At 37.3% G+C, this 25,867-nt stretch overlaps 1 protein-coding gene across 5 annotated transcripts in view; it reads right to left on the bottom strand.

Moving 5' to 3' along the window:
• Positions 1 to 25,867, bottom strand: part of CFAP99 (cilia and flagella associated protein 99) — a 57,752-nt gene that overhangs the window by 23,280 nt on the left and 8,605 nt on the right. For 3 of the 5 annotated variants that reach the window (XM_048045634.2, XM_013178629.3, XM_013178630.3), the window contains exons 3-9: positions 20,994 to 21,138; positions 18,075 to 18,169; positions 11,451 to 11,563; positions 9,151 to 9,325; positions 4,326 to 4,406; positions 2,081 to 2,146; positions 1,059 to 1,118 (exon numbers count right to left, since the gene is read on the bottom strand). In XM_048045634.2, coding sequence (XP_047901591.2) covers positions 1,059 to 1,118; positions 2,081 to 2,146; positions 4,326 to 4,406; positions 9,151 to 9,325; positions 11,451 to 11,563; positions 18,075 to 18,169; positions 20,994 to 21,138 — 735 coding nt within the window. Of the gene's footprint in view, positions 1 to 1,058; positions 1,119 to 2,080; positions 2,147 to 4,325; positions 4,407 to 9,150; positions 9,326 to 11,450; positions 11,564 to 18,074; positions 18,170 to 18,508; positions 18,973 to 19,773; positions 19,915 to 20,993; positions 21,139 to 25,867 lie in introns of those variants that run through there. The other 2 variants (XM_048045649.2, XM_066996515.1) reach the window with 2 other exon arrangements.

Below are 25,867 nucleotides of genomic sequence, written 5' to 3'. Positions count from 1 at the left end.
TGGAACGGGCTGCCCAGGGAGGTGGTGGAGTCACCATCCCTGGAGGTCTTTAAAAGACGTTTAGATGTAGAGCTTAGCGATATGGTTTAGTGGAGTACTTAGTGTTAGGACGGAGGTTGGACTCGATGATCTTGAGGTCTCTTCCAACCTAGAAATCTGTGATACTGTGATACTGTGATCCAGACGGATTGTATATTGCATATCAAACAGTTATTAACTGGAATCATTGCTCTTCATTCTTTAGAATCTCAGTTTGAAACAGTGATTTATGGATAGAAGATTCTTCTGTCCCTGTGCTGAGTTCTTAGACCATAGGTTCACAATTCTTGTTTCCCTGTGGGCTGTTCTTAATCCTCACCATTTTACATAAAAACTTCTCCATTTGGAATCAAAAACATTGTTGAAGCAGCATTTTTTTGTGCAGCTGCAGACAACTTACCTGTCAGTGTTCTGAGGGAAACCACCAGGCGATGATTGCCCTGACTGGCCTCACCTAGGACCCTTTGTCCACTGGTCCAGCAGTCCCACTTACGCTCAGGTCTGGGTGTCTGCTTTCCTGTTAGCTGGAGGTAATTCTGCTCCTTGTCTCTCCAGCTCTGTCTCCTGCTGTCCTTACTGGACTTCCAGCATGGACCTGGGTTGATGCTGTAGCCGTGTCTCCTGACTGGAATTCCTGGGTGGATCCTGGACCTTGCTTTGTCTAAGGATGGCTGGCTGTCAGCAGAGCCTGTCACTATCACCAGCCTTGACCTGTTCAGATACTGTAGCCTGTGTCCTGGTTGCTGAGGGTACTGCCTGTGCTTTTATTACCCTTGGCTCACAGTTTGTCCTCGCTCCTGGAGTAGCCACACTCTTGTTGCTCCCTGACCGTTTCCTTGCGGATTGTAAAAGGTCCACAGACCTTTATAGCCTTAGCCCCAGTCCATCCCGTTCTCCTGCACACAGAGCCTCGTGTAAAACCTTGGATTCCAGTAGAGCTCACATTCCCACAAAATTTGTGTTCTTTTACTCCAAAGTTTTCAAGTACATCTAGCAATGGGATCTGAAATGTTACTCACCTTGCTTTGGATCTTTTGAGCCCGGAATGCTGGCCTACTCTTCATACCATTGTGTGTGCTCTGCAGTTCAAACCAAAAATACATTTTTTCATTTCAGAGCGAGAATTTCAAATACTCAGCAGAAGAATATCAGATCTTTACTGAAAATCACTCTTGAATAATCATCTACAGTAACAACTATGATCATGGAATATATTTTGTGATTGTTATATCCTCAAAAACTTGCTATATATATCCAATGCAGTGGAAATATTTCTTATCAAATAACCATGCAAACATGGGTGCAAATAAAAAGTTATTGCAAAGATTCTTTGATTTCCATAACCTTTCTTGACTAAAATAATACCAAAAACAGTGATGTTTCATTTGACTATTGATTTCTACGTATAGATCATGAATGTATTCAGCTCTTAACTGAAACAGATACTCGGAAGACAAAATACAGTGCCAGAGGATATTTAAAAAATACATTAAAGTGGTAGAATTCTAGCAATGGTTATTAATTTCATTTTATGGTATTACTGATGTGAATGTGTCTGGATATTATGGGGATGAACACAGGGAAAAGAATATGCAGACGTGATGAATATATAGTTTGGTGACAGAGTTGCAAATGGGGAATCAACCAAAGCAAGAATTCTGCATGAATTGGAGTGTTACTGCCTCAGCTTGACTGCTTCATGACCTTAAAAGTCAATGGAAAAATAATATGTGGGTTTAGAGGAATGTTGCTGGTTTGGAGACTTGTTGTACTATCATAGGAAAGCTCATGGTCTCAGAATTAGCAGAATAATAAAGTAGGACCAGAAGAAAAGGGGGTTGTGCATTATGGATGCAAAGAAGCAAATGTTAGTATGTTGCATAATCTGAAAATAATATGTATGTGAACTGTCCACACAACTGCAAGTTGTGTGACAAATAAACAAAAATTTTCAAATACTTTGCAGTATCTTTATGCACCTCAGCCATTTTTCATCTTCATACTGTGTAAATCTTAGGTAACAAAGTATTTTGTAGCATACCTCTCCCTTTTCTGGATTCGTGGTTGCACACTTGAACTGGTTAGTATTTGCTTTCAGAAGCAGATCCTAGAATTAAAGCAATTAACTTAAGGAGTATGGTACATTTAAATTCTCTAATAAGAATTTTCTATCTGAAAAAAACCCTGCAGTACAGATCAATATACTAATTTGTTTCCAATGAATGAAGTCGGGACTTAGCATTTATAAGAATTTTCATTCCTGATGAAAGACTTGTTGTAGGCAAGTCTTGACTGCCTACACAGTTCTACCTGGTTGTATCCTTTGCACAGGGCATCAGGCCCTTTGCTAGGTCTGCCCACATGAAAGATGTTGCTCATTCAACTTCTACTTAAAAGCCTCATAATCATCTATGGCACATCAGTACCATAGCTAGTAACTGTTTGCACATAGCTAATAAACGATGGCTTTGCTTTTCTGTTAAATAAGATGACTATGATCAGATCTGAGCACCAAGGATTGCTCCAATGGGCACATCCATAATACTAATTTTGTCTCTCATTTCAAAGGGGGAAATAAAGGCAGCCACATCTCCTGTTTCTGGATATTTCTTTTGATTGTAAACAGTAATCTTTAATCCAATCTGTGAAACACAGACTAGATTTTCCAATATCCTTCAGGTGGTCAGCTGTCCATAACATCAACACTTCCATAACGATACTAAGTATAGCTTCCTCCCTTTTAAAGCTGCTCAGACACAGTACTTATAATGCCATCTATAGCTATTGCGAAAATGCTAGGACAAATGGCATTTCTTAATGCATATTTCTTTTAGGACCCAACATTTCAGCTTGTTTAGCAAACAGTGTAGGGAACTGACCTTTGGGAATGCTTTGGATGCCTTTTATAACATTCCAAAGGCAACAAAAACTGCTGTTATTGCAGCTCTGATTTCTGTGGTGGTGTTCTTCTGTTCCTTATATTCACGTATTTTCCCCACTGAAGAATGTGGCTGGTAGTTAAGTGATTTTACAGTTGTCATAGATTTTTGACAATATAGGCACTGTGATATCCTGCTTTTCCTCCCCAGTTTTTCTAGAAAGTTTGTACGTACAAATGAGCATCCAATGTGCTTTCTCCACAATGTGGAAATAATACAAGGATAAAAAATAATGCAGTACTGTTTGATAATGAAATACCAAGCAATGTGATGGGCCAGCAAAAGGAATGTAAAGTTTATCCCCGTAGAATCTATCACACATTAAAGTTTTTACTATTTTACCATGGTTTAGGAACAGAATCCAATGCCCCTTTCACAAGGACATGCACAAGGACATATGAAGAGCCCAGAACAGTGATAAATAGTCTTGTACTAGCTGGTGAAAGCTAAAGTAAGGCATTTTCAGAATGGAGGTGGGAGAGCGCAGATAAAAACAAGTCAAATAGCACACCTTTTATCACACACTGTGATTGGGTTGGATATGGTGATTACAGAGTGGGAAGGAAGGAAGAAAGTGGGAACTGACATTTAATTAATTCCCTTCCAAGGAGAAGAAGGCAACAATCTGCTTTAACCATGATAGGAGCTAACTTACTGAACAGGTTTCATATCAAAGTTTGGATCAATTCAAATAACTAAATCTGTGTCTTTCTGTGAGGGCACTTACCAGGCCCTCCTTTCTCTCGCTGTCTTAACATACAGACCATGTACTCTGCTTCTTTACAGATCCTGATGACTTCCCATTCTCTCAGTCCACTGAAGGAATGAGTATGGATTCCACATGAAAAAGAACTCAGAATCTACTGATATTTTAAAACAATAATGACGTGGTTATTTACCAGTTACTATAGAAAGCAAACAAAAATATTGAACATATTTCATATTTTGAAGCCTTGATTATTAAGTGAATGCCTTAAATATCCACATGTCTTGTGGGAGTAAAAGAGACAATTTCAAGCTGGTGAAGAGAAGAAAGTAATTGCGTTTCTGCTACCTTACACAGTTATTTGCATAATCCCTCATGTAATTCTTGTGACTATAAGGTGACCTTAATAATAAAAGGTGGATCTTAATAAATTGATAATGAAATAAAGAAGATGGGCAAAGTGTGATAGAACAGAATAGAGAATACAGACCTCATGACTTTAGAGAAAGTGCCGTGACCTATTAGCTACAAAAGCAAATATGTTTCAGATAGAGTTCTTAGATTTGTGAAAACTGGTACAAATTGCAGAACAGAGAGTTTAGAAGATAGAAAACACTGGAACAGGAACTTAATACACTTACTTCTGCTTTTTGTCGATTTTTTGTTTTGATTTCCTCTAGTTGCTTTTTTTCCTTTGGAGGCTTGTAGGTACTTGGAGGAACCTAAATAAAAAGGCAATAATATCCACAGTATGGGATATAAAACATTCAAAGTGATATATTCTTGCAGGGAAAACACCACATTCACCTTTACTGTAAAACAGCTGCAGTTATTTTTTCAATATTGATTCTTTTCTATCAGTGCCAGCATAGAAGCCATGGACAGATTTCAATTAGCTGGGACCACCCAGGCTTTTCAGACCTGTGCAGTGTAATATAAGCCCTGGACAAAGGGCCAGAAAGAAAGAATAATCTGAAACTAGTACAAGAAAGGCTAAAGGAATAATAAACACCATAGGCCCAATGAAGGGGAAAAAGAAGTTGCCAGGAGGGGAAAAGTTCTGTCTGGCATCTCATAAATTTCAGCTTCACAGCACTGACAGCCAGATAGGGTAGCTGTATGAAGTTAAGTGGTGGAGCTCTTTGGCACAGTGTGTGTTGACAAGTTTACAGAGGGTCCAGAGAAGTTTGGGGAAGAAAAATACTTTGAGGGTTATTAAACACCCAGGCACTGCATTGTAACTGAGGACGTCTTTGAGCTGAAATGTTTGGAAGCTGAGAAAGTTGTTGGGGAAAGCAGCAACTATGCTTGTGTTATCCCTGTGCTCCTCCTAGACATCTGGGTTTGGCCACTACTGGAGAAAAAACACCAGGCAAAATGGACCTTCTCTCTGGTACACTGTGGCTGCCCCAACGTGCTTGTAAAGGGACATCATTGGAGATGGAGATTAAATGTTTGGAGGTAGAGGACTGTGAGGACCCTCCCAGCATTAGTCAAAAATTTGGGAAAGCATTCATATGTCAGAAAGTGCTACAGATAAAATGACCAGGAAAGATTTATAGTCTGGCTGTCTTATGGCTCAACAATAAACTAGGCAGAAGGGGGAAATGGGACTGCATCATTTTGATCTAGGATTAGGCTTCTGGGGCATTTCAGTATTTGCGTAAGCAATACATTTTGTGCAGAAGCAGAACCTGGAAAAAGACTGGATGTCTCCTTCCTGTGTGGATGAGATAGGCCACCAGCTTATGGGGCATCTGCTTAAATACTTACCTTGCTATAAATGTTCTACCTCCATTAGAAGTTACAGAATTAATTCAAGAGTTACTGGGAAAAATCTATAATCTGTATTGTTCTGGAAGTCAGTTCAGGGAACTGAGGGGATCCTAACTAGCTTTACTGGACTGTAGAAAGAGCTATGCTTTGAAGAACTCGTGTTTTCTACTGCCTTTGCTATTTGACATCATTATCTACAGGAAAAAGAAATGCACAAATAGAAAAGGCTAGCAATTAAATATATGGGTGAGACTGCTTAAGTATTTTTGTGAGCTTTTAAAGTGAAGTAGAACTGAAAGTATTTCCCAGCAGTATCTACATTTTTTTTTATTATGCTTTTATGGATGGAGAAATAAAAGCCCAGAGAATTTGCAGAGGGTTGCACAGCAGTGAGTATCAGTTTCTTTCAATGTTCTTCCTAGTCATGTACTTTACCTACAAAACTGTACTCATCTGCCAGTGTGAGCTGAAGATCTCTCTGCAGAACTTCTGTGCTTATTCCAAGTAATTTAAGGAGGTGACTTTTCAATAAGATGTTTCAAAAATGATCCTAGCCTTGTAATTTAGCCTTCAGATACCATGGTGATGAGTACCCACCAGACAGACAGAAAGACAACACAGCAATTACCCTTTATAACAATAAACAATGTGCAGTTGCCAGACGAGGATGAATAATCACTCTAAGCAAATTGCAAATTCCAGCAATAGGGAGATCAGAAAGGCCAAACTGTACCTACTTAATCCTAAAGTGAAAAGGAGGGGCTAGGAGTAAGGCACACCAAGCTTGCCTTTCGCCTCCAGCGTGTGGCCAGCTTCACCTACACTTTCCATATTTTCTTTCTTTTACTGGAGGTTTTATTTAAGGAGTAGGTATCACAAGAAATTTAAGGAAGAACAAACCGGCATGATGCACTCACTGAGCTGACACCATGCATGGATGCAGAAAGGAGCAGAACTAGAGGCTTTTTTAATTGGCCCTGAAACAAATTGCTCCTGAATGCATCCTCCTGCAGCCCTGGATAAACTCCAGCCCCAACACAGGCTAGTTATTGCCTTAAATGTGCAGAGAGACACATGCAAGGAGAATGACAAATGATTTCTAAGAAATCAGCTCAGTTTTGTTTAACCACCCCCAAAATACATACCCAAGTAGAAATACCTTATATTGGTTGAGATGAGGCAATTTAACAATGACAAGAGAAAATACATTTCAGGAAAAGGTATGAGAGGGAAATATGCAAAATGATGAATAAGTACTTTGAACTTTGGTAGTGATCAGAATTGTATTTTTTTAAGCTACTGTTATAAGATAGACAAGGACAGGCTAGTGCAGTGCTTGTTGTTTTAAGAGCTTGTTTATATACAAAACAAGATCATAAAGGTAAATATATTGTTTGATCTATAGATTTGTAAACAGAGTAATCTGTATTGGCCTTTTAATTATTTTAAATAATCAAGCAAGTCCACTCATGAAGCTCAGCTGAAACAATAAGGAAATTAATCTCCCTGATCTTTGATGAATGTTTATGACGATGAACGAGGATGAGTTATGAGGATGAATCCTAACCTTCCAGGCCTGTGTCACCCCAATGAAACATCCCAATGTCAGTGGAGAGTCCCATCTCAATACTGATCACTGAGTAAGACAACTACCCTGTCTTCTGCAGTAACCCACCTAGAATCACAGAATCATAGAATATTCCAAGTTGGAAGGGACCCACAAGGATCACGGAGTCCAGCTCCTGGCTCCACACAGGACTACCTATAAATCAGACTGTATGTCTGAGAGCATTGCCCAAATGCTTCTTGAATTCCAGCAGCTCTGTGCCGTGACCACTGCCCCAGGGAGCCCTTCCCAGTGCCTGAAATGTGTTTTCAGCGTACAAGACAACAGTACTATTCCTGAATTCATGTAAATGATACATCCTATCCTACTTTGCATTTTATTTTAACTATGCTATATAATGCAATGTATCGGGAAGAAATACCTAAAATAATAATCTTATTAATCAAAATTAAATAATTTCACCATAGGGACGCAATGACTTCTCAGTAGTTATTGCTTAAATCCAGACGCCTCCATATGAATTCATGCAGTTGTTTCAAGTGGAGCAGTAACTCTGCCTGTAGTTAGTGTGACTGCGATATTCCCAGCTAATATGCCACATGGCAAGCTCTTTGACAGATGAATGAGAACTATGAGAAAAAATGGATATCTCAGAAAACTAACACCTTTGTGAGAAAATGGACAGGAACAGCAGATTATGGGATATAATCTGGAAGAGTTTTATTTCTGTTCATTCCTCTCAAATAGATACAACTCTCTGCCACACAGTAGCCAAAACTAAGGCTTGCTCTCACTTTCCTACATCTTTATTGACATCTGGGCTGACTTTTCTCTGCTGAAAGTACAGGATCTAAAACAGAGATGCTGGCAACAATATGGCAAATTAAAGCAAAGCTTAATTTGCTGAGATACATGCAGAAATGAGCACAGCATATGTCACTGCTACGCTAATGGTTTTAGATTCACACGAGCTTTTAAATTTGCAGACTTGGCCAAAATGTAAACCAAATTTAGTATAACCCTAACAACACAAATGAACTTCAGTAAATGCATCTGCGTTAAAGCAAATTTATTCTGAGAGGGGCTGTGCATTATAAAGGTACTAAAATGACAGCAATATGACTCATTCCTATACTGATTAAGTAGTTATTAAATGCAGTTTTTCAGAGCCTGGTATTAAGCTGTTTCAATGTAAAATCCCATTAACTGTATAACACACTACCATTAAATTGCTCTGCCATCCTAAGATGTAAATGGTATCTAAGAGCATTCAACACATGTATTATTTAAAACCTGAAGTGCTAATACAAGGTGGCATATACTGCTCAAAACTATGGCTTCCAAGCTCACTTCCCACTGCATTTAAATATAGATGGTTTTGGAGTCTTTATTAAGTTAGTCATAGCAACTTGATCCCAAATCCTGTTTGCCTTTCCCAAGCGAGCTGACTTTAAACTGTGTGTCTCTGATTTGTACCAGTGTAACTGAGTCAGTATCTTGGACAGTTAGTAAAATGAAAGCTTAGCATTTTGAAGATAGTCAACTCTCATTTGTATGTAAGCAATAAATTAAAATGGAAAAATATTAATTTAAGAGATTCAACATGAATACAAATAGCAAGGAATAAAAATCTAGAGTCCCTCTCATGTCCAATGAAATTGCTTTGTTACTTATTTAAGGAGAGTTCATTCTACAAAAAAATAAACCATCTAGTTTATAAAATTGTTCAGTTGAATATTCTTTTCTTACCTGCTTCAATGCATTATCCAAAGCAAACATTTTACAAAATCCACGGACTATCAGAAACCTTTGTATCATGCTTTCATCAGTTTGTATCCACTGTAGTGTTCTACCTCCAAGAGATGTAAACCAACTACAGGAAACAACCTTTTCCCTTTCCTTTGTTTGGCCTACAATTTGCTTACACAAGTTTCACTGAAATGAAATGAATTAGCTATATTTTAGAAATCTGACCTTCAGTAACAAATAAATCCTCGTTGATTTCTCAAAGGTTGTAGATTTTCTACAATTATTTTGAAAGAGACGATTAACTCCCTTACCATGATTTTGTGCACAAGATTACATAAAGCAGAGTATCTCAAAAAGCATTAAAAAAAACTCACAGGTGGACCTTTTTCCAGTACTGGTATTGGCAGAGGTATAGGAATGGCACGTGGTTTGGGTATGGTCAAATTAAATTCCTTTGGCTGAGTGACCGTTGAAGTCTTGACAGTGGTAGTACGATTATTTAATTTATCCGTGAGCTGTTCAATCAGTTGCTGTACTTTTGGCTGCCATCTTCAAATAAAAATAGATTATTCTATTTTATTTCATTTTTATTCTTTTGTACACACTTACAATGTAGTATATGAGCTTGGCACAGCTGCGAATTCTGCAACACTTTCAGCTATTCTGTTATTTTCTTTTCAATAAAATTAGCCCCTGAATTTGTACGTATGATTTAGTTGGATTGTGTTATTTCACCTCTTCATAGATGCTAGTCCAGTGGTGAAATAGCCACAGTTTTTACTGAATAAGCAGTTATGTCACCAGTCTGTTTTGCAGCAGAACCAGACTATGAATCAGAAAATCAGCTGTCAGAAGCAGAGTACATACAGATGAAAAGACTATGAACAGACAGTGGTCTAAGTACTGCCATTGTCATCATCTGACAGACACATAGATCAACCTCACAGCCCAGGCAGTTCTAATAAAAAAATAAATATATAGAAAGATGTGTGGAGTTTGGTGGAATCAGCAAATGAACCCTCAAAACAAGTTGGTGACTGTGGGGCAGATGTTTTTGAGTTCTCTGTGTTTGGATTTTTGCTTGTATAAAGGTTCAAAATTCTTCCCAGGAGTGACAGGAAGGTACAGAATGCAAGGTAACACACAGACAAGTTATCAGGGCTGATTTTGGTGACAGCTTCATGTCTGTTATTGCTCCTCCATATTTATTCTACCCATAAGTACTACACATGCAATAGAGTTTTCCCAGAATTTAAAAATCAGCTGATGATGCAAATTTGCACTGACTTCTTTACATGACTGTTAGCTTAGCTAGCACTGTCACTGTTGGATGAGGCTTACAAGTAACTTCCAAAATAATGCAGCTCCATTAAAATAAAAGGAACTTTTTATATTAACCTCACTGATGTTAGAAAGAGGAATACAATGACATATTTTAAAAAAATTAAACTACTCAACTGATTAAACTGATCAGTGCATCCTCAGCCCCTTGGAGGAAGTTTCAAACCCAGTGATCAAATCTGGTCTTCAGCATTCCTGCACAGCTTACATGTACTTCTAGGCAAAAAACTTGTGCTTGTGACACTGAATGCAATTGAGTGTGAAGGACGGTTCTCACAAGCCTACTATTAATGAAACATAAGCCATAGATTATATTGCTATTCTGTATCTCTCTCTGTATCTTTATATTCAAGCTGCAAGCATACTTTATAATTAGAATTACTACTCTGGAATTTATTGAGACAAATTCTGACTTCAAATACATCCCCGTAATTCCTGTAGGACTCAGTGGAATTGTATTTCAAGCCAAATCTATAGTACTACATTTGCTAATTTCATATAATCTAAAGAGAATCTAAAGGGCTAATTGTGTCGACTGACATGACAGAAGTAGATGCAAATTCTTTTTCAGCTGACATTGTTTGTAACAGTTCTGTCTAACAGTGTTTGCCATCATCTGTGGTAATCTATACTGCAGTGAGGAGGAGGTGTGATTGCAGCCACCTAGGTGTGCCCATGCTAGCTTTAATTTCTCAGTCTTGGGCAAAAAAAAGAAAACAAGCTGCTGAGTAACTTGAGATTCAGCTACTGTTTCTCCATGTGAAAATGTTCCAGTTTGGCAAGGGTACTCAGGCTACTGTATCACCACCTAACACACCTGGCATCTTAGAGCATTCAAACCATTAAGTGATGCTGCAATTGTGTAAATCAATAATAATTTTAAAAGACTTGTTTACATGCTTATCTGATTTGCTCAGAAGGGATTTTATGACCATTTGCATAAACAAATCTGAGCATAAAGCCAAGCTCATGAAAATCAAACATCTCTTTTTTTTTTTTTTCCATGTGCTTACTGTCACACAGATGGCGAAGTGACTTATGAGGCTGGAATCGAACTCTCTAAGAGAATTTAAACCTGCTAGTATGATGTTTGATCTATGCAGGGGCACTGAAAAACAAATGTACAACAGCTGTGAAAGGACTTCTCCATGAGAGAACCTTGCCTCTGGGCAAGTAAAAGGGATTATAGTCTCATGAAGACAAGAAAGGTTCTCAGTGACTTCAATGGGAGAAATACTTTAACAGCAAATCAAATTTTCAGCAGAAGCTTTCCCCAGTGTGTTGCATTTAAACTTTGAGGTGACCACAGGCTACTTAAGTACTGACTGCTTACCTTAGCAGTGGATCAATCCAGTTCTCCTTTACATACAGCGAATCGTAGAACCGACTCCATTCATCTTTTATCCATGTGTTCAAATACAAGGCATTGAAGAAGAATCTAAGAAACTAGTAATAAGGGATATGTTTTAAATATGGATACTAAAGGTACGATGTACATAAAACTACAAAAAGCATGGGTTTATTACAAATACTTTTGAAGAACTTGCTTTTATTTTACCCTGTATTTATAACCATGTGCTTGATATTTGTATGTTTTTCTTAGTTCTGCTAGGACGGCCTCAGGTCTTTCAGCCCTATTTTGTGAAACATTAATAGATACTAAAATATTTTAATGATCTAAAAAATCTAGTAGCTACAACATGGGGATGTTTTGATGCATCTTTAAGTTGCTTCAAACATCGTGAAACAAAAGTTTTTATTAAAAAATAATTGCTACTGCAATGCACTGATTTTAGTCTAATTATACAGTAGAGTTTTGAAGTCTAATATTCCCGTAGCCAACTCCTGATTATCTGTAGCTGGATGATCCACGGTGCCCACAAATATCTCAGGCCTGGCACTGCACCTGAATTGCTTAAGATCCTTTCAACTCCCTGGGAACTTTGTAGAGGGAAGTGGTGAGAACTATAAACTTGCTATACAATATGGTTTCTTTTTTTTTTTATTGAAATATAATTAATTGGCATATTCCCATTAAACTAGAAAGCTGAAATTTGGCACACATATATTGTAGGGCTCTACATGCTGGAGAAGTGGCAATTAACATTTGAACTTTTGTTTTCCACTAGAGTTCACCAGAAGGTCAAGAGCCTTTCTTTAAGACTTGAACTGTTCAAATAGCCTTTTGAAACACTCTTGAAAAATGGCCCTCAGATTCAGCATGTATCACTGACAGCAATATAAATTCCAAACTTGAACCTGAACTTTTTCACTAAAATTATTGGAAATGGAAGTACAGGCAACCATAGAATCATAGAATATCCCAAGGTGAAAGGGATCCAAGTATCACACTAAAATAATCACAATAATAGAAAAGATCCCTAAATAATATAGACATTATGGGACACACTGGAAAACTGTGTGCAGTCACTTGAACAGTTTCCAATGGAGACTGCAGGACTTATCATTTCAGACTTGGCATCAATCATGTCTTATTTGTGTTGTTTTCCACAGAGCCATATAGGTCTTCATATAGAGCTTTTTGTTCTGGAGGACTAGCAGGCAGCTTCTTAATTCACACGTGGTGCCAGGCTCAAGATGGCTCACAGCCCCATGAATAAGTCAGCTACAAACAATACAGATTTGACTCCAGGTGTTTGCTGCAGATGTTCAACAGGCATAGAAATCCTGCTACTTGAAATCTATAGTCTTGTTGTGACCATTTCCAAGGAATTAGCCTGCAAATTTAGTCTTATTTTCACCTGTTGCACTTTTGGTAGAGTTAAATGACTGATCAACAACCAAATGTCAAAGTGAATACTACCACCTTGGATTCTCATCCATGTTTAGAAATTACTGTTCTTCCCCAAAACTGCAGCTGCTGTTGTATCAACACACTGTCCAGAAGAAATTTCATCCCTAAAAGCAGGACTATAAATTAACTGTCAAATTGCAATGTTTTTTTTTTTTTTCTGTTTCCAAGTTCAGTTTGCTGAGTTTGCTAGGTATATGATAAACGAATGCATTTCATCCCATTGTACTAGAAACTTATTATTTCTTCTTATGGAGGACCTTTCTCTACAATACATGCATCTTGGCTTTCATTTTCCACGTAACATAATCATTTGTGCTTATGCAATGTATAAATAAAATGCGAAAAGTTCATAGTCTCTAGGAGAATCAATGCACTGCACATACACTACTTCTAGCAGTTATCACAACAAATATTACATCCAGGTATCCCAGGTGTAGATATGATTATAGACCCAGAGAATCATGTCCATTGCCAAAGTACTCTTCTTACCTTATAGAAGGCCTCAACTATACCCAAAGTTTATCAAAAATGTGTTTTTAAACCCCATGTGTGTAAGCAAGTGTATATACAAGGGTGGATTGAACATGAGCATACTTAAAAAGAGGCAGACCCTGAGGGTAGAAGTAGTTTCAAATTTCTGGGTATTCAGAGAATTCATAGAAGAAGCTGATGTGGAAACACTGCAGGTGGTGTTCTGTAGATCCTCCAGTTTTCTTTCATTGGTTTTTGTCAAGTTGAACTCCTCCGCCCTCGCTGTGTCCTCAGTATTCCTCTTACACAGCCTACTCCATCCTCAGAGCCTTCAATCAATCGTCTATTACATTGTCACATGAAACTAAGCCTCTGAATTACTGTTATTTGAGCTCTCCCTGACTGATCTTTTCTGTCTAGGTCTTCTAAATATTTGCTTTAATAACCCTTTACAAAGTACTTGCAACTACCTCTTCAAGGCAGATGAAACTAATAAAAGCATACAGTCAGTGATTTCTGGCTGCTGTATTAAACAGCTGGCTATGATCCCTTGAGGCCCCTCACTGCAACTCCAGTTATGTTCTCCTTATTAACATTTCACACTGTATTAGGACAAATGGATAATTCTGTGATGGATGGATGCTATGACGTATTCCTATGAGCTACAGAGTGGTTAACTGTGTAATCAGATAGTTACTGGGATGTATATTACAGTGTTCCGTGTTTTAGTCACAGTCCCCTGAGAAATGCTATAATATGGATATGCTCAAAATGCCTCATGTGGAAGAACACTTGGAATGCTGCCCTGGAATGGTTATCCAGGCAATGCAGGGATTGCCAGTGGTAATGCAGGGATTACCAGACATTGGTTCTGACCCTGGGCTGTCTGGACCCAAATCCACAATCTTGGCTTTGATAATTCTCATCACAGATGGCGAATCTGGGCAGAATCAGGCCCAGGAAACCATAGCACATTTCATTTCTTAACAGTAGAAACTTCTGTGTTTTGTGAACTGAATTACTTGAAAAAAATACCTTATATTTCTGTTTTCTCTTTGGCCACACATGACCAAGGTGTCAACCCCAATATTATCAGTCTGTGCTTTTACAGCAGCAAAATACAGCTTGAAGTTCTCAGATTTCTGTTCAGATATTACCAGTATCTTTCTCCTTAGAGAAGCCATTGGACAGTCACTTTGGTAACAGCATTGTTCTGTTTACTGGTCCTCTGTCTTTAATGTTCCAAGCCCGAGAGTTTCACTACTCACAAAGCATGATGAGCCAGATTAATTTCTCCTCTGAAAGTGGTGGAATTACAGCAGAAATTGTATCCATTTTTACTATTTTACCTTTCTCTGGCTGTGGTAAGATTGAACAAGGGTGTAAAACTTGACTGTTTTGTAATGCATTTGTACAGGTGGGCTAAATTAATGCCTTGCTTATAAGAATTTGAACATGCCCTGCTAATAGTCTCTTAATATGTTTTTATACAGCGAGATTATTTCTAAAAATGAAATGAAACAATGGGAAGTTTCTTCTTCTGGGATTATCTCTACATCCGTGAAGTCATCTTTATATTCACAACATAAGCTTTTGATTCTTGAGTTAAAGAATCAACTGCAAGAAACCGTAGATTCAGGTTCTCCATACAGATCAGCCACTACCTGAGAATGAGATAATTTTGGCTGTATGCAACCACAGATATTTGCTGTAGTAGCAAAGGCAATCAAAGAGGTTCCTGTTCACTCTTCTCTTCACCTGTTGATTCTTTCACTATTGTTCTTCACTTGAAGTTGAATTACCTGTAAGATTATACCTTTTAACTGCAACACGGAAATGAAAAGGAAGGCAAGAAACTCTTTAGAAGGCTTTCCTACCAAGAAATAGTAATCAGAAATTCCATTTTGAGGATCCTGATTTGAAGCTCTGGAGCAAAGTGTCCTAGCCTGGTCCCAGATACTTCTGCCACTGTTTGACCCAGCTTGGATTTATTTTGCCCTTTTATCCTCCAGGAGGCTGATCTTGTCCTACTATTCCTACCTCATCATAACAGCAATAACAATACCCGGTTCTTATATAGTAATTTCATTTGCAGATCTCAGAAATTCTTTATAAAGGACTTCACTGCTGTTGGTATAAATCAGAACGTGAAATAGAATGAAACATGTTGAGTGCTAGAGGGAATATGCTACTTATTTGCATTTTTTTACAAGGCAAGTATGAAATTATAAACCCGTTTACTTCAACTTTTTATTTCAAGCATCTTTTCTCTAACATACAAACCCTTAAATTTTATCACAGAAATAAAAGAATAAAATGTATGAATAATAGAACATGAAAATAGGCTTGAGCAAGCGTGCACAGCTAAGTTCTTAGAAGAACAATCCTGCTAAGGTTACAAAATTGGGTTTTATCCAATGATTCTGTCAGTATAAAATCACAAAGAATTCTTGCATATATTCTTAACGTTACAGAATAAGCTTATAATTTTCTGTTCAAGCAGATGAACATGTATGAATGAGGTACCATTATTATTCTGCCTTGATATTATGCCTAAATGAAAATATTTGAACATACACGAATCATAGGGAAACACTGACTTTGATTCAAATGGATTCCGTCATGCAGACCCGTAAGAAGAAGGTCTACTCACACAAGTAGATCTCATTCATAAGAACAGTGCCTTTAATTTCATGAAGACTACTAATTTGCGTAAGATTTATCTGCACAATTAAGAAAATTCCAGTCAGCCTGTAATGTGCAGAAACATTTCTCATTTAATCCAAGCAAATCTTTTCTAAGTAAATATAAGTGAATAATTATTTTGCACCTCAACCGAACTCAGATACAAAAGTCATCAGGCAATATCTACAGGTCAGCATCCTGAAGAAGAATCCCAAATTTCTGACAACTTCAGGCTGTTGCTAAGGCTGCAAATCTGCCTTCTGCTGTTTTTGTCACTGTTGCTGGGGGACCAAATGCTGCTTCTAAATCCTCTGTTGCAGGTGCATTAATACACTCTAGCATTACTTTGCAGACAAAGGATCTCTTGTAATGCAAGAGAAGAAAACCTAGATGCTGTGGTGATGAGGATCTGGTAAGATACTGAAGTAAGCAAAATTATATCTACAGGAAAAAAAAAAGTAGCAGGTGCGGATCATCACACATGCAGCACTTCCCTATCAGAGAAAAATTATTCCAGACAAGGAGATAGAAATTGTCTGAAGTAAAACGTCAGGGTACTGGCACGTAAGCCATATAAAGCTAGGTGAATGGAATCAACAAGAGATAACTGTCATGAAGTGGGAAGACTGTGTTGCTGGCTGAATGAGCTCAAGACGCATCCAATCCAGTGGCTTGCTTCTAAGATGTTTACCAAAGAAGGGGCTGGAGAGCATTTAGACAGAGAGTGATTTGTCTGTCTATCAGATTATGGTAATTCTTCTAGGCACTTCTCTGTTTTTTCTAGCAGTTAATGAAATATATATATATATTTCCTCTCAATGGAATTAATAAAAAACATTCCATGGTAAGCCCATCAAAACAAAGTGACCAGAGGGTTGAGTGTTCCTAAAAGCATTATGCAGACAACCTAACCTTCTTTCTCTCTATGTATTACAAAGCAACTGTACTTATGAAAAAGACACAGGCATCCACATGAACATTCAGTGTAATCAGAATAAGGAAAAACCATAGCCTTTTGAATATTAATTACTAGAATTTGCCTATCCCTTGAATCTCACATTTATATAGAAGCCTATACACTTGCTATTCAAACATTGTGTTTGGACATGCTTTGAAACATCCAGATGATCAAAGCTTACATATGTATGTCACCAGTAATTTAATTTTTAGCCTATTTTCCCAAGAAAACAGGGCTTATGGGAAAGCACTGTCAGTCAGTTTATCCCTCTCCCTGACTTTATAATGTAGCTTTTAAGATAATCAGCACTTTCAACCATTTTGAAAGAGAAGCAAAGTATATTTACATTTCCACAAGTTTCATGAAAATTAGCAAACAAGTAGAGGAGAGAAATCCAAACCGATGACTCCAGAGAGGAAAAGGCAGGCAGAACTTTGTTGTCATGATTTCTATTTGGCAGCAATGGAATTGCATATATGTTGTAATGAGGTAACTGGTACATGTAACTGGTACATAGCTCCAAACCAGCAACTGTGCTTTTTTGGAAAGGAAAAAAAGCAATGGAAGGGCAAAAAGCTTGATAAGCAAAGCGGCAGTGGGTTGTTTAGGGAAAGAAAGAACACAAATTGGCAAGAACTACAAGTTTCAACCGATTCCTTGTGTACAGCAAAAACTACTGCCTGAAGTCAAAGAACAAAAGCAAGCAGAGCCAAGAGTGAGTATGTAAGCTAGAGGGACAACTGTAAACCACATGAACTGTAGATCCCATATTTATTCTACTTTCTCAGATGATAAAAAATACATTTTAACTTGATATTTGACTGAATATGAGATAATCACTGCATAAGTACAGAAAATCAAGATTTTTGTGATAAGAAAATAATAATTTCCCATTTTATTTCTGAATTTAAACTGAAAGTAACACTAATTTCTCAATTTAAATGATCTTAAAAGTTGAGAATTCATCTGATTAATCAAACACAATGAAGAAAACACTAATTGTTGAAAAAAAATTGTACTATCATTACCTTATGCATTTTTGCAGTGTCCAGAGATTTCACAATTCTGCTGAAGTGCTGAAGACCGAGCTCTTCCAGTTGAAAAGTTGCCAAATAGCAAATAACTATCAAAAGATAAATATATTTAAAATGCAGCAGAAAATTCTAGTAAATATATACCTTATAGTCAACATGCTCTAGGATTTAGATTGTTACTTTATTTTTAAACAATCTTCAGTATTGCTTATCTACCTGGGCAATATAGTGCTTGACAATGAGAAATTGTAATAGGAAGTTATAATATTAACCCTCTGTTCATTAGCATTCTGACTATGCTGTGGTTCATATAAATATGTTATGTGTTTCTTGAGTTAGATCTAAGCAAGTGAAAATCTACCATTTTATGTAGAATGCATGTAGAATTTTATGCAGAAATTGTAACAGCTGAGGATCTGTCCACTTACACGAAAAATGTAAAACAAGCGTAGTTATCCAAAGTCATGCACAGAGGTCCTCTGGATGCCTGCAAATATCTTTTTGCAAAACTGGGAGATCTACCAGAGCAGAGTTTGGAATCCTCTAAAATCCTGCCGTGATTTTGCAGTCATTTCATTCTGCCAACATCACCACTAAAACAAGCAGCTCTGTCAACCCCTGAATGCTTGTTCCCATTCCCCCTTTTACTTCCTGGTGTTTCTTCTCTTGGGCAAGTACAGTCACCCACAAAGCCAAGTTAACTCAGGCTGTGAATTTTACTGAAGCAATTTCTTGATCAGTTCACTGGATGGCTGCTGAACACTTGTTCTAACTCATGCAGGTGAGAATGAGTGGCCAGCGATGAAGACACAGGCAGCCCATTTCTTTTGGTAGTAGTACCATCTTATACACCAAGTATCTGCATGCTCCATCAGCGAAATTCAGTGTTAATCTGGCAGTAAGGCAGGAAAAACAGGAGTCAAAAGGCTCCTGACAGACACAACTGAAAAGTTTCTGAAAGAAAAACTTATTCTGACAAAATTTAATGTAAAGAGATGACTAAAAAACAGTTTTGATATTGGATTTTTTGACATATTCTGTTTTTAATATTGTTAGAGAGGATAACTCTTATTATTCTGTTACAAAATCAGAGTTAATTATATAAAACAAAAATTTCAAACATAAAATATATCTCTAGTATTTCATTTACTTTTTTTTTTTCAAGTGACCTTTTTGCAGTAAATGTTGTAATTTTTGTTTTTATTCTGAATTATTATAAAACCAGACTTTAAAACTGTGGAGTGTCTGGGAAGTCCCAATCTGATTTTCGCATCCCCTTCTGGCATGTATACAATTTGATACGGGAAGAGTCAGTGCTTTCAGATTTTAATGGACCTGTAAAGTTCACGAGTTCCTGTATCAGCTTTTATTTGACCTTATTCACTTGGATCAATCAGACTTCACTTGCACTGCAGCACTTTAGCTGCCACCAAATAGTAATGATGAAATCAGTAATTCCTGACCAATATGCTGCAGCCAACTCAGTGTATCGTTAGACTTCAGTCGTGTGCTTTAGCATAGCAACATATTTAAGCAGTCTTAGTACAGTACACATTTATCTCCTACAAGCTTTATTAAATTCAAATCTGCTAACACATAGCAACAGCCTTTATAAGCAGCTTTGATCATTTAAGTGTCAATGCAGCTTGGTAAAGGGAATCACAAGCAGCTTAAAAAAATCTAAGCCAATGACCTTAGACTCTCAACTTGTTGATAAAGGAAAATCTTCCGGGGTCTCCCCTTTGCCCATGATTAATGGAGGCTTTTGTGTGGACCAGTCCTGACAATCCAATTACAGCAACACTCAGCTTAAAGTTGTAATATATGTGCCCCAGACACTGAAAAACATGGCTTTGCAGAAATGGAGACAATGAAGCATTATCATTTAGAATCAACTCAATATACCATTAATTTCATCTGACAGTTTAGGTTCCATTTAATTTGTTATTTGATTTAGATTTCTATGCTTTTCCTGGGACTGTGGCATTAGCAACCAGAATTACAGTTAAAATGTAATAGCTTTTAGAACACAAAATGTAGATGTATGTATATTAAATACATTTTTAGTATTTTCAACTACTTTGAATTAAACTGACTGGACTTTACAAAGTACCTACAAAACTTCAGAATATGTAAGACTCAGAGAAACAATGCCAGTGCAATTCGTGATTCCAATTTCTTTATGGACTTTATAACTCAACCTCAGTTATGTTAAGTTCATAGCACAAAAAGATTTAAAGATGACTTTGTAATGTATTTCTTAATGCCTGACATCATTTCTTAATGCCTATAATATCAGTGATAGTAACTAGTCTGATTAACTAGCTCATACTATCAGAGGTAGTAGTATTGTAACTGATTTTAACCAAGTCACTAACAAAAGGAAGATAATTGACTTATCTCACAGAGACAAGATAGAAATCTATCAAACGTTATTGTGATGGCCACTAACGAAGAAGTCCATGTATGGATAGAAGCAGCGTATCTCCTTCTGTGAGACATGCTGTGTCCTTCAACAAACAAAGCTTTGTTATACAGTTTCACATCTGAATGGCAGAGGTATTAGATTAGAAGGCAATAAAGGGAAAACATTGAATAATATTTTTTAAAGTGATAGTTGAGCTTTCAAGATATTTCTTGTAGTCAGCGATGTCATTTTCCACCTGCATGTTACAATTACCTTAGTCTTCTGGCATATTCTGCAGAACATTCTTAGGTAAATATTCAGCTAACACCTGTGAGAATCCAGACTAAATAACAACCTCAGGATTTAGGCTTTAGATCATAAGGCCATGGGAAAAGGTCCTGTATTTCATGCTGCACTAGGCACAATGATAATAACACCTGCACTAATAACATAATATTTTTTAAAGTTTTGTGTTAAACACATTTGCTGTTTTAAAGAAAACTTACCTACATAGAGATTACGCTCAGAAATCAGACAGTATTTCCCATCTCGAACAAAAAAGGCATTGACTACTACATCCAATAAGGATTTATATTCTATGCATCCAGCAAGTGTTTCTAATACAAATTTTTCTTCAGTCACATTAAGAGTCTATAGAGATACAAAATTAATAATGATTAATGCATTTTGGAAAGAAAATGTTAGTTGTGTACACAAAGAAGTACAATCATTTTGAGGCAATCAAAAACCACAAACACTACACAGCAGTGCCTTTGTAGGGCTGACATTTCTAACACTACCAAAACATGGGAAGTTGTAACAAATTAATGGTCCTTATTTAGTAAAATGTAACCTCCCCCAGTACTAAACTTTCAGCTGATCTACGGACATGTGAATTTAGTTAAAAGGCCCTAATATGTGAAAGTCAGCAGTTAATGACAACAGATAAAATGGCAGACAATAATGATTCTCTGACTTAAAGAAGTTAGCCAAGAAAAAAGCTAAGTCATCTTCTGAAAAGATAGTTCACATTCAATATATGATCTCTCCCACTGATCTGAGATGTGGGAACAACTGACCTGCAATGACCGAAGATCAGAGGTTCACCATGCCTAGTAGGCTATCGCCACTAGCATCGTAATCACTTTATTTGTCTAATGTAATACAATTCTAGTTTAAAAGTATTATTAGGGGCTGCTAGAAGAAAGTATGAGTCTTCTGATGCATGACACTATGTAGGGCTTTGAGACAGGGCAAATACATGGCAAAACTTTAAAATTACAGTTCCAGTTTTTAAATGTCGAAAATGACATAGAAGAGTTCCAAGTGTATTTACTTAGCTTGTCTTTCAGAGCAAGTACAGTTCTTTTTTTACTAGTCCTGCTCCAAAGCCAGGTTTCATTCCTTTTTACATGCACATTATCACTAGAAACACATCACTGTTGCCTCTGTATAATTGTCTACAAATACTTATGTATATATACTCACAGGCACACATATATGCAGGCAAAATTACACAAACACACATCGTTTGTAATTTCTTTACTGCCACTGAAATTACACTAATATATCTGACTCTCTCTAACAGAACTGTAACTGACAACATTGCTAATAGTACACATCCCGAAACAGAATCAAACTCAGTTTTTGTGGGTTTTAGGTCTTTAAAGCTAGTAATAGTTAAAATGATATACAAAACTTTACTTCTATAACTGAAGTAATCAGGTATGACTTTGGATATATTCTGTGACCCGTATATGTTGGGTAAGAAGAAACAGTATAGCCAAACTATACGTTACATAGAGACACTGAAGTTTTACAAAGTCTGTTGGGCAGCTAGAGACTGAATGCAAGTAAGCAGGATATCACCTTCATTCTTCGTTAGGGCTCCAGAGAAAGAAGAACTAATAGGCTTTGGTTGAGATAGCAGAAAGATAAAGGGGAATGCAATTGGGAAAATAGTGCCAACAAGAGGGAGATGGCAAAAAGGGAGTAGAGAAAAAGGAGTGAAAAGGAAGGTAGAAGAAAATGGGAGATACAGGAGGGCTTTGATGGAGGAAGGACACAAATGGAAGAGCAAAGAGACCGAACATATCTGAAAAAAAAATAAATATATATATACATAAAATTGATGGGAAGCACGAACTCCATCTTGCTAAGCAATGAGAATTCTTGTGAAGGATACCCTCCATTCCAAATATACCTTTTCTGGATTTAAGGAAGATCTTTCATGAATGAAAGAGGACAGAGAAAATCCAGAAATCTAACCACCCACTAAATATTTAAATATATATCCCAAATTTGATATGAGGTGTCTGAGAATTCACCGCAAAAGGCAAAAGCAAACACAAACACCTGAAATGCAAAAAGAGAGAAATAGTTCAAACAAAAGTAAGACTGTGACATTCTGAATCTAAAAAGATAGGTCCCCTTGAACAGATGATTTTGTTCACAAGCAGATCAATCTGCAAGTAACAGTAGCTCTGATGGTAAAGAGAAGTCCATGTTAAAATTGGACAAACTTGCTGGAAATATGTCCCCAAAACCTCTTACAACTATCTCCTCTAGAAGGCTAGAAAATAAATAGTTCTTAAAATATTCATTTGATCAGAATCCTTGCATTCACCTCCTGAGTATCCTATGTGTACAAAGTCCTCCAACAAACCAGTGCTTTTCAAGTGTACTTTTGAGAGAGGAACAGAAGTAGGCAACCAGATGGCAATGGGAAGACACCAGTACCCAAGGCATACCTCCCGCACAGTTCAGACTACACAGAAAAGAGCAATTGCTTATTTACATTTACTCTACTTTTGCTGTTCTGATTTAACAAGTCGGTCAGAAGCTAGTTGGTAGGACAAACACAGAAATATGTGCTTACCCTTGTCATAGCCAGGGGCAAGAAAGTACATAACCACTGCATGGCCTTGAAGTAAGCAGGAGGTGCAGCCTGGGGACAGCTGCGCCCCAGAACATTAATACTGACTGGTTATTCTGCCGACCACATGCCCAAAAGAGTCCTTTCCTCTTATCACACAATATCATAAACTGAATCTTTTTTTAACTACAGAAGGTACTAAGTGTTCTGTTTCTGTGTCATCTGAGGAAGTGATCTCATCCACATTCATAATAAACTAAACAAGACTGGGCAGGATCAAGACTTGGATACGAAATCTCAAAGGTAAGCCAGTTTCTGGTTAAGCAGGCCTGATAATCTATTAAATCAAAAACTGACCTAATGCTTTAAAAAGTTCATAGTCTCTGCTATGGAAAGTGCTATGTCCAAGACGAGAGAAATAATTATCCAATATTTGTGGTCATTTATTCTGGTAGTATTCTTAGGCTGTCCACTGAGCCCACTAATTCATAAGTGCATTCTTTCTCTGTGCCTTCTTATGTTGCATTTTATGTCAGTGGGATGGATTTCAGAAGTGGGTCAAATGACCCAGAAACAGTTACTACAATATGATGACAGATTGTAAAGTTACAGCAGCTTTTGGATGAGATTCTCAAAACATGTCACAAATATTAATTGTGCTTAAAGAAATTCCTTTCGGGTAATACTATTTTGTAAAAGTGGGAACTACAGGACAGAGCTGGGAAGAAATTTTCCCCAGATAACACCCTAAGTCATTGGTGGCAATGAGAAAAGAATTTATAAATGCTGATTTGTGCGTCTTTGTGCTGTCCATCAGACCATATCCCTACCTTCTGAATTTCACTTCACCTCATTTCTCTGAAACAACTAACAGGTGGTTATGTTTGCAAGCACCTTGCATGAGTCTTTCAGCATGAGAAGAGCCAAATAATTTACAGGTGAAAGTTACATGCAGCAACCAGCTTTTGTTGCACCACCTATTGAAATCTATCAAGGACTATAAATCTTGAAAAATACGCCTCCAGAAACAACCTCTCTACCTCTAATATTACAGCTTTTTATTTTTTGTTTTGTTGTTTAAAGCATAGTAAGTTCATAGTAGATGAATACTGGATGGTTCTGTATTTTTAATGTTCGGAAGCCTATATATTACTGTGTTGAGCAACGGCTGCACTGTATGTAAGCAAAATATTGTTATAGGTGTTTGCGATGTCACACCATAAAAATATCTGACCATATTCTCTTTATGACATTGAATTTCAGCTTTTCCTGATTCCCAAGTGATTAAATTGTAAAAGAAGGATCCTGTCTGCAAAAAAGATGCATGAGATTGACCTACCCTAGTCTGAATATGTGCTGATTAGCATTATCGCTGCTTTCTGAGAGATCCCTGGTGCCCTCACTCTGTTTCTCTGGGCGTATTTTCCCTGCTTCCTGCTCCCTCACTGTGGCTGGAAACCAGTCAAGTTCCTTCAAGAACACAGGAGACTGTGTAAGAAAACTTAAGCACAGGATTTGTAAACACACAACTTTCAACATGTGTGAGTACAAGCAATAGCATGAATTAAATGGAAAAGCATCTGGAAAAAGCAAGCCTTGCCACCGGGGGTGCATGATAAGCATGGTGACAATGGGACCTGTTTAAGGGAGGTCAGAGAAGGATGGGCAAAGAGAGACAGAAAAGTTCTTGTTTCTAGAGGGAAGGAAGGAAATGAACATCAGCCATGCCCTGCTTGAGACTCCTCAGGATAAGGATTTAGTTTAAGGTGAATAAACAAACATTTAAGGTAAGAAGCTAATATTTGATGAAAAGATAAATACCTTTCACCCCCCAAGAGAACTGTGAGTAATAGCATGTACTGAACTTGTCGACTTCTATGCACATTTTGCAGATGCAGTCTGATTAATTCACAGCACTTCAGCTATCAGTGCTAGTCCTCTCCAGGGGTCTAATCAAAATGCCATGGAAATGAAAGAGAGTATCCCTACTGACTTCACTGGGTTTTGGATCAGTCACCAGAACTCAGTCCTCTTTGCTTCCAGTAATTTCAACAGGGAAAAAAGCCCTGGGATCTTAGGATATAAACACAAGAATGCACTGCTTCTACTATTTACAGTCTATGTTGCATTCACCGGCTCGTATTTTCATCTTCATGTGATAATGCTGACCATCTTGAAGAGGTACAGTTAAGGTTATTTTCCTTTGTACTTATTATTAAATCATATGAGCAGGGTGTTGTGGAAAAATCAGATTCCATCCTTTTCTTAGAAAGATGATAATTTACATTTATATCAGTAACCAATAGTACAAATTAGACTCGTATAATTTAGTAGGATTTTTTTTAACCACATACATCAAAATAATCTTGCATTAAATGATTTTCATATTTAAAACTAAATCTATGACATTTGATATTTGGGGATTTTACTCACAATCGAGTGGGCATGTGTGAGACATACAGCTGAACCAACACAAATGAGAACTATGAAGAGTTATGCCAAATT

Source organism: Anser cygnoides, chromosome 4 (assembly GCF_040182565.1).
Source record: "Anser cygnoides isolate HZ-2024a breed goose chromosome 4, Taihu_goose_T2T_genome, whole genome shotgun sequence".
Lineage (NCBI taxonomy): Eukaryota > Metazoa > Chordata > Aves > Anseriformes > Anatidae > Anser > Anser cygnoides.
Note: the sequence above shows the minus strand (reverse complement) of the source record. Positions and strands in the feature narration are given on the sequence as shown.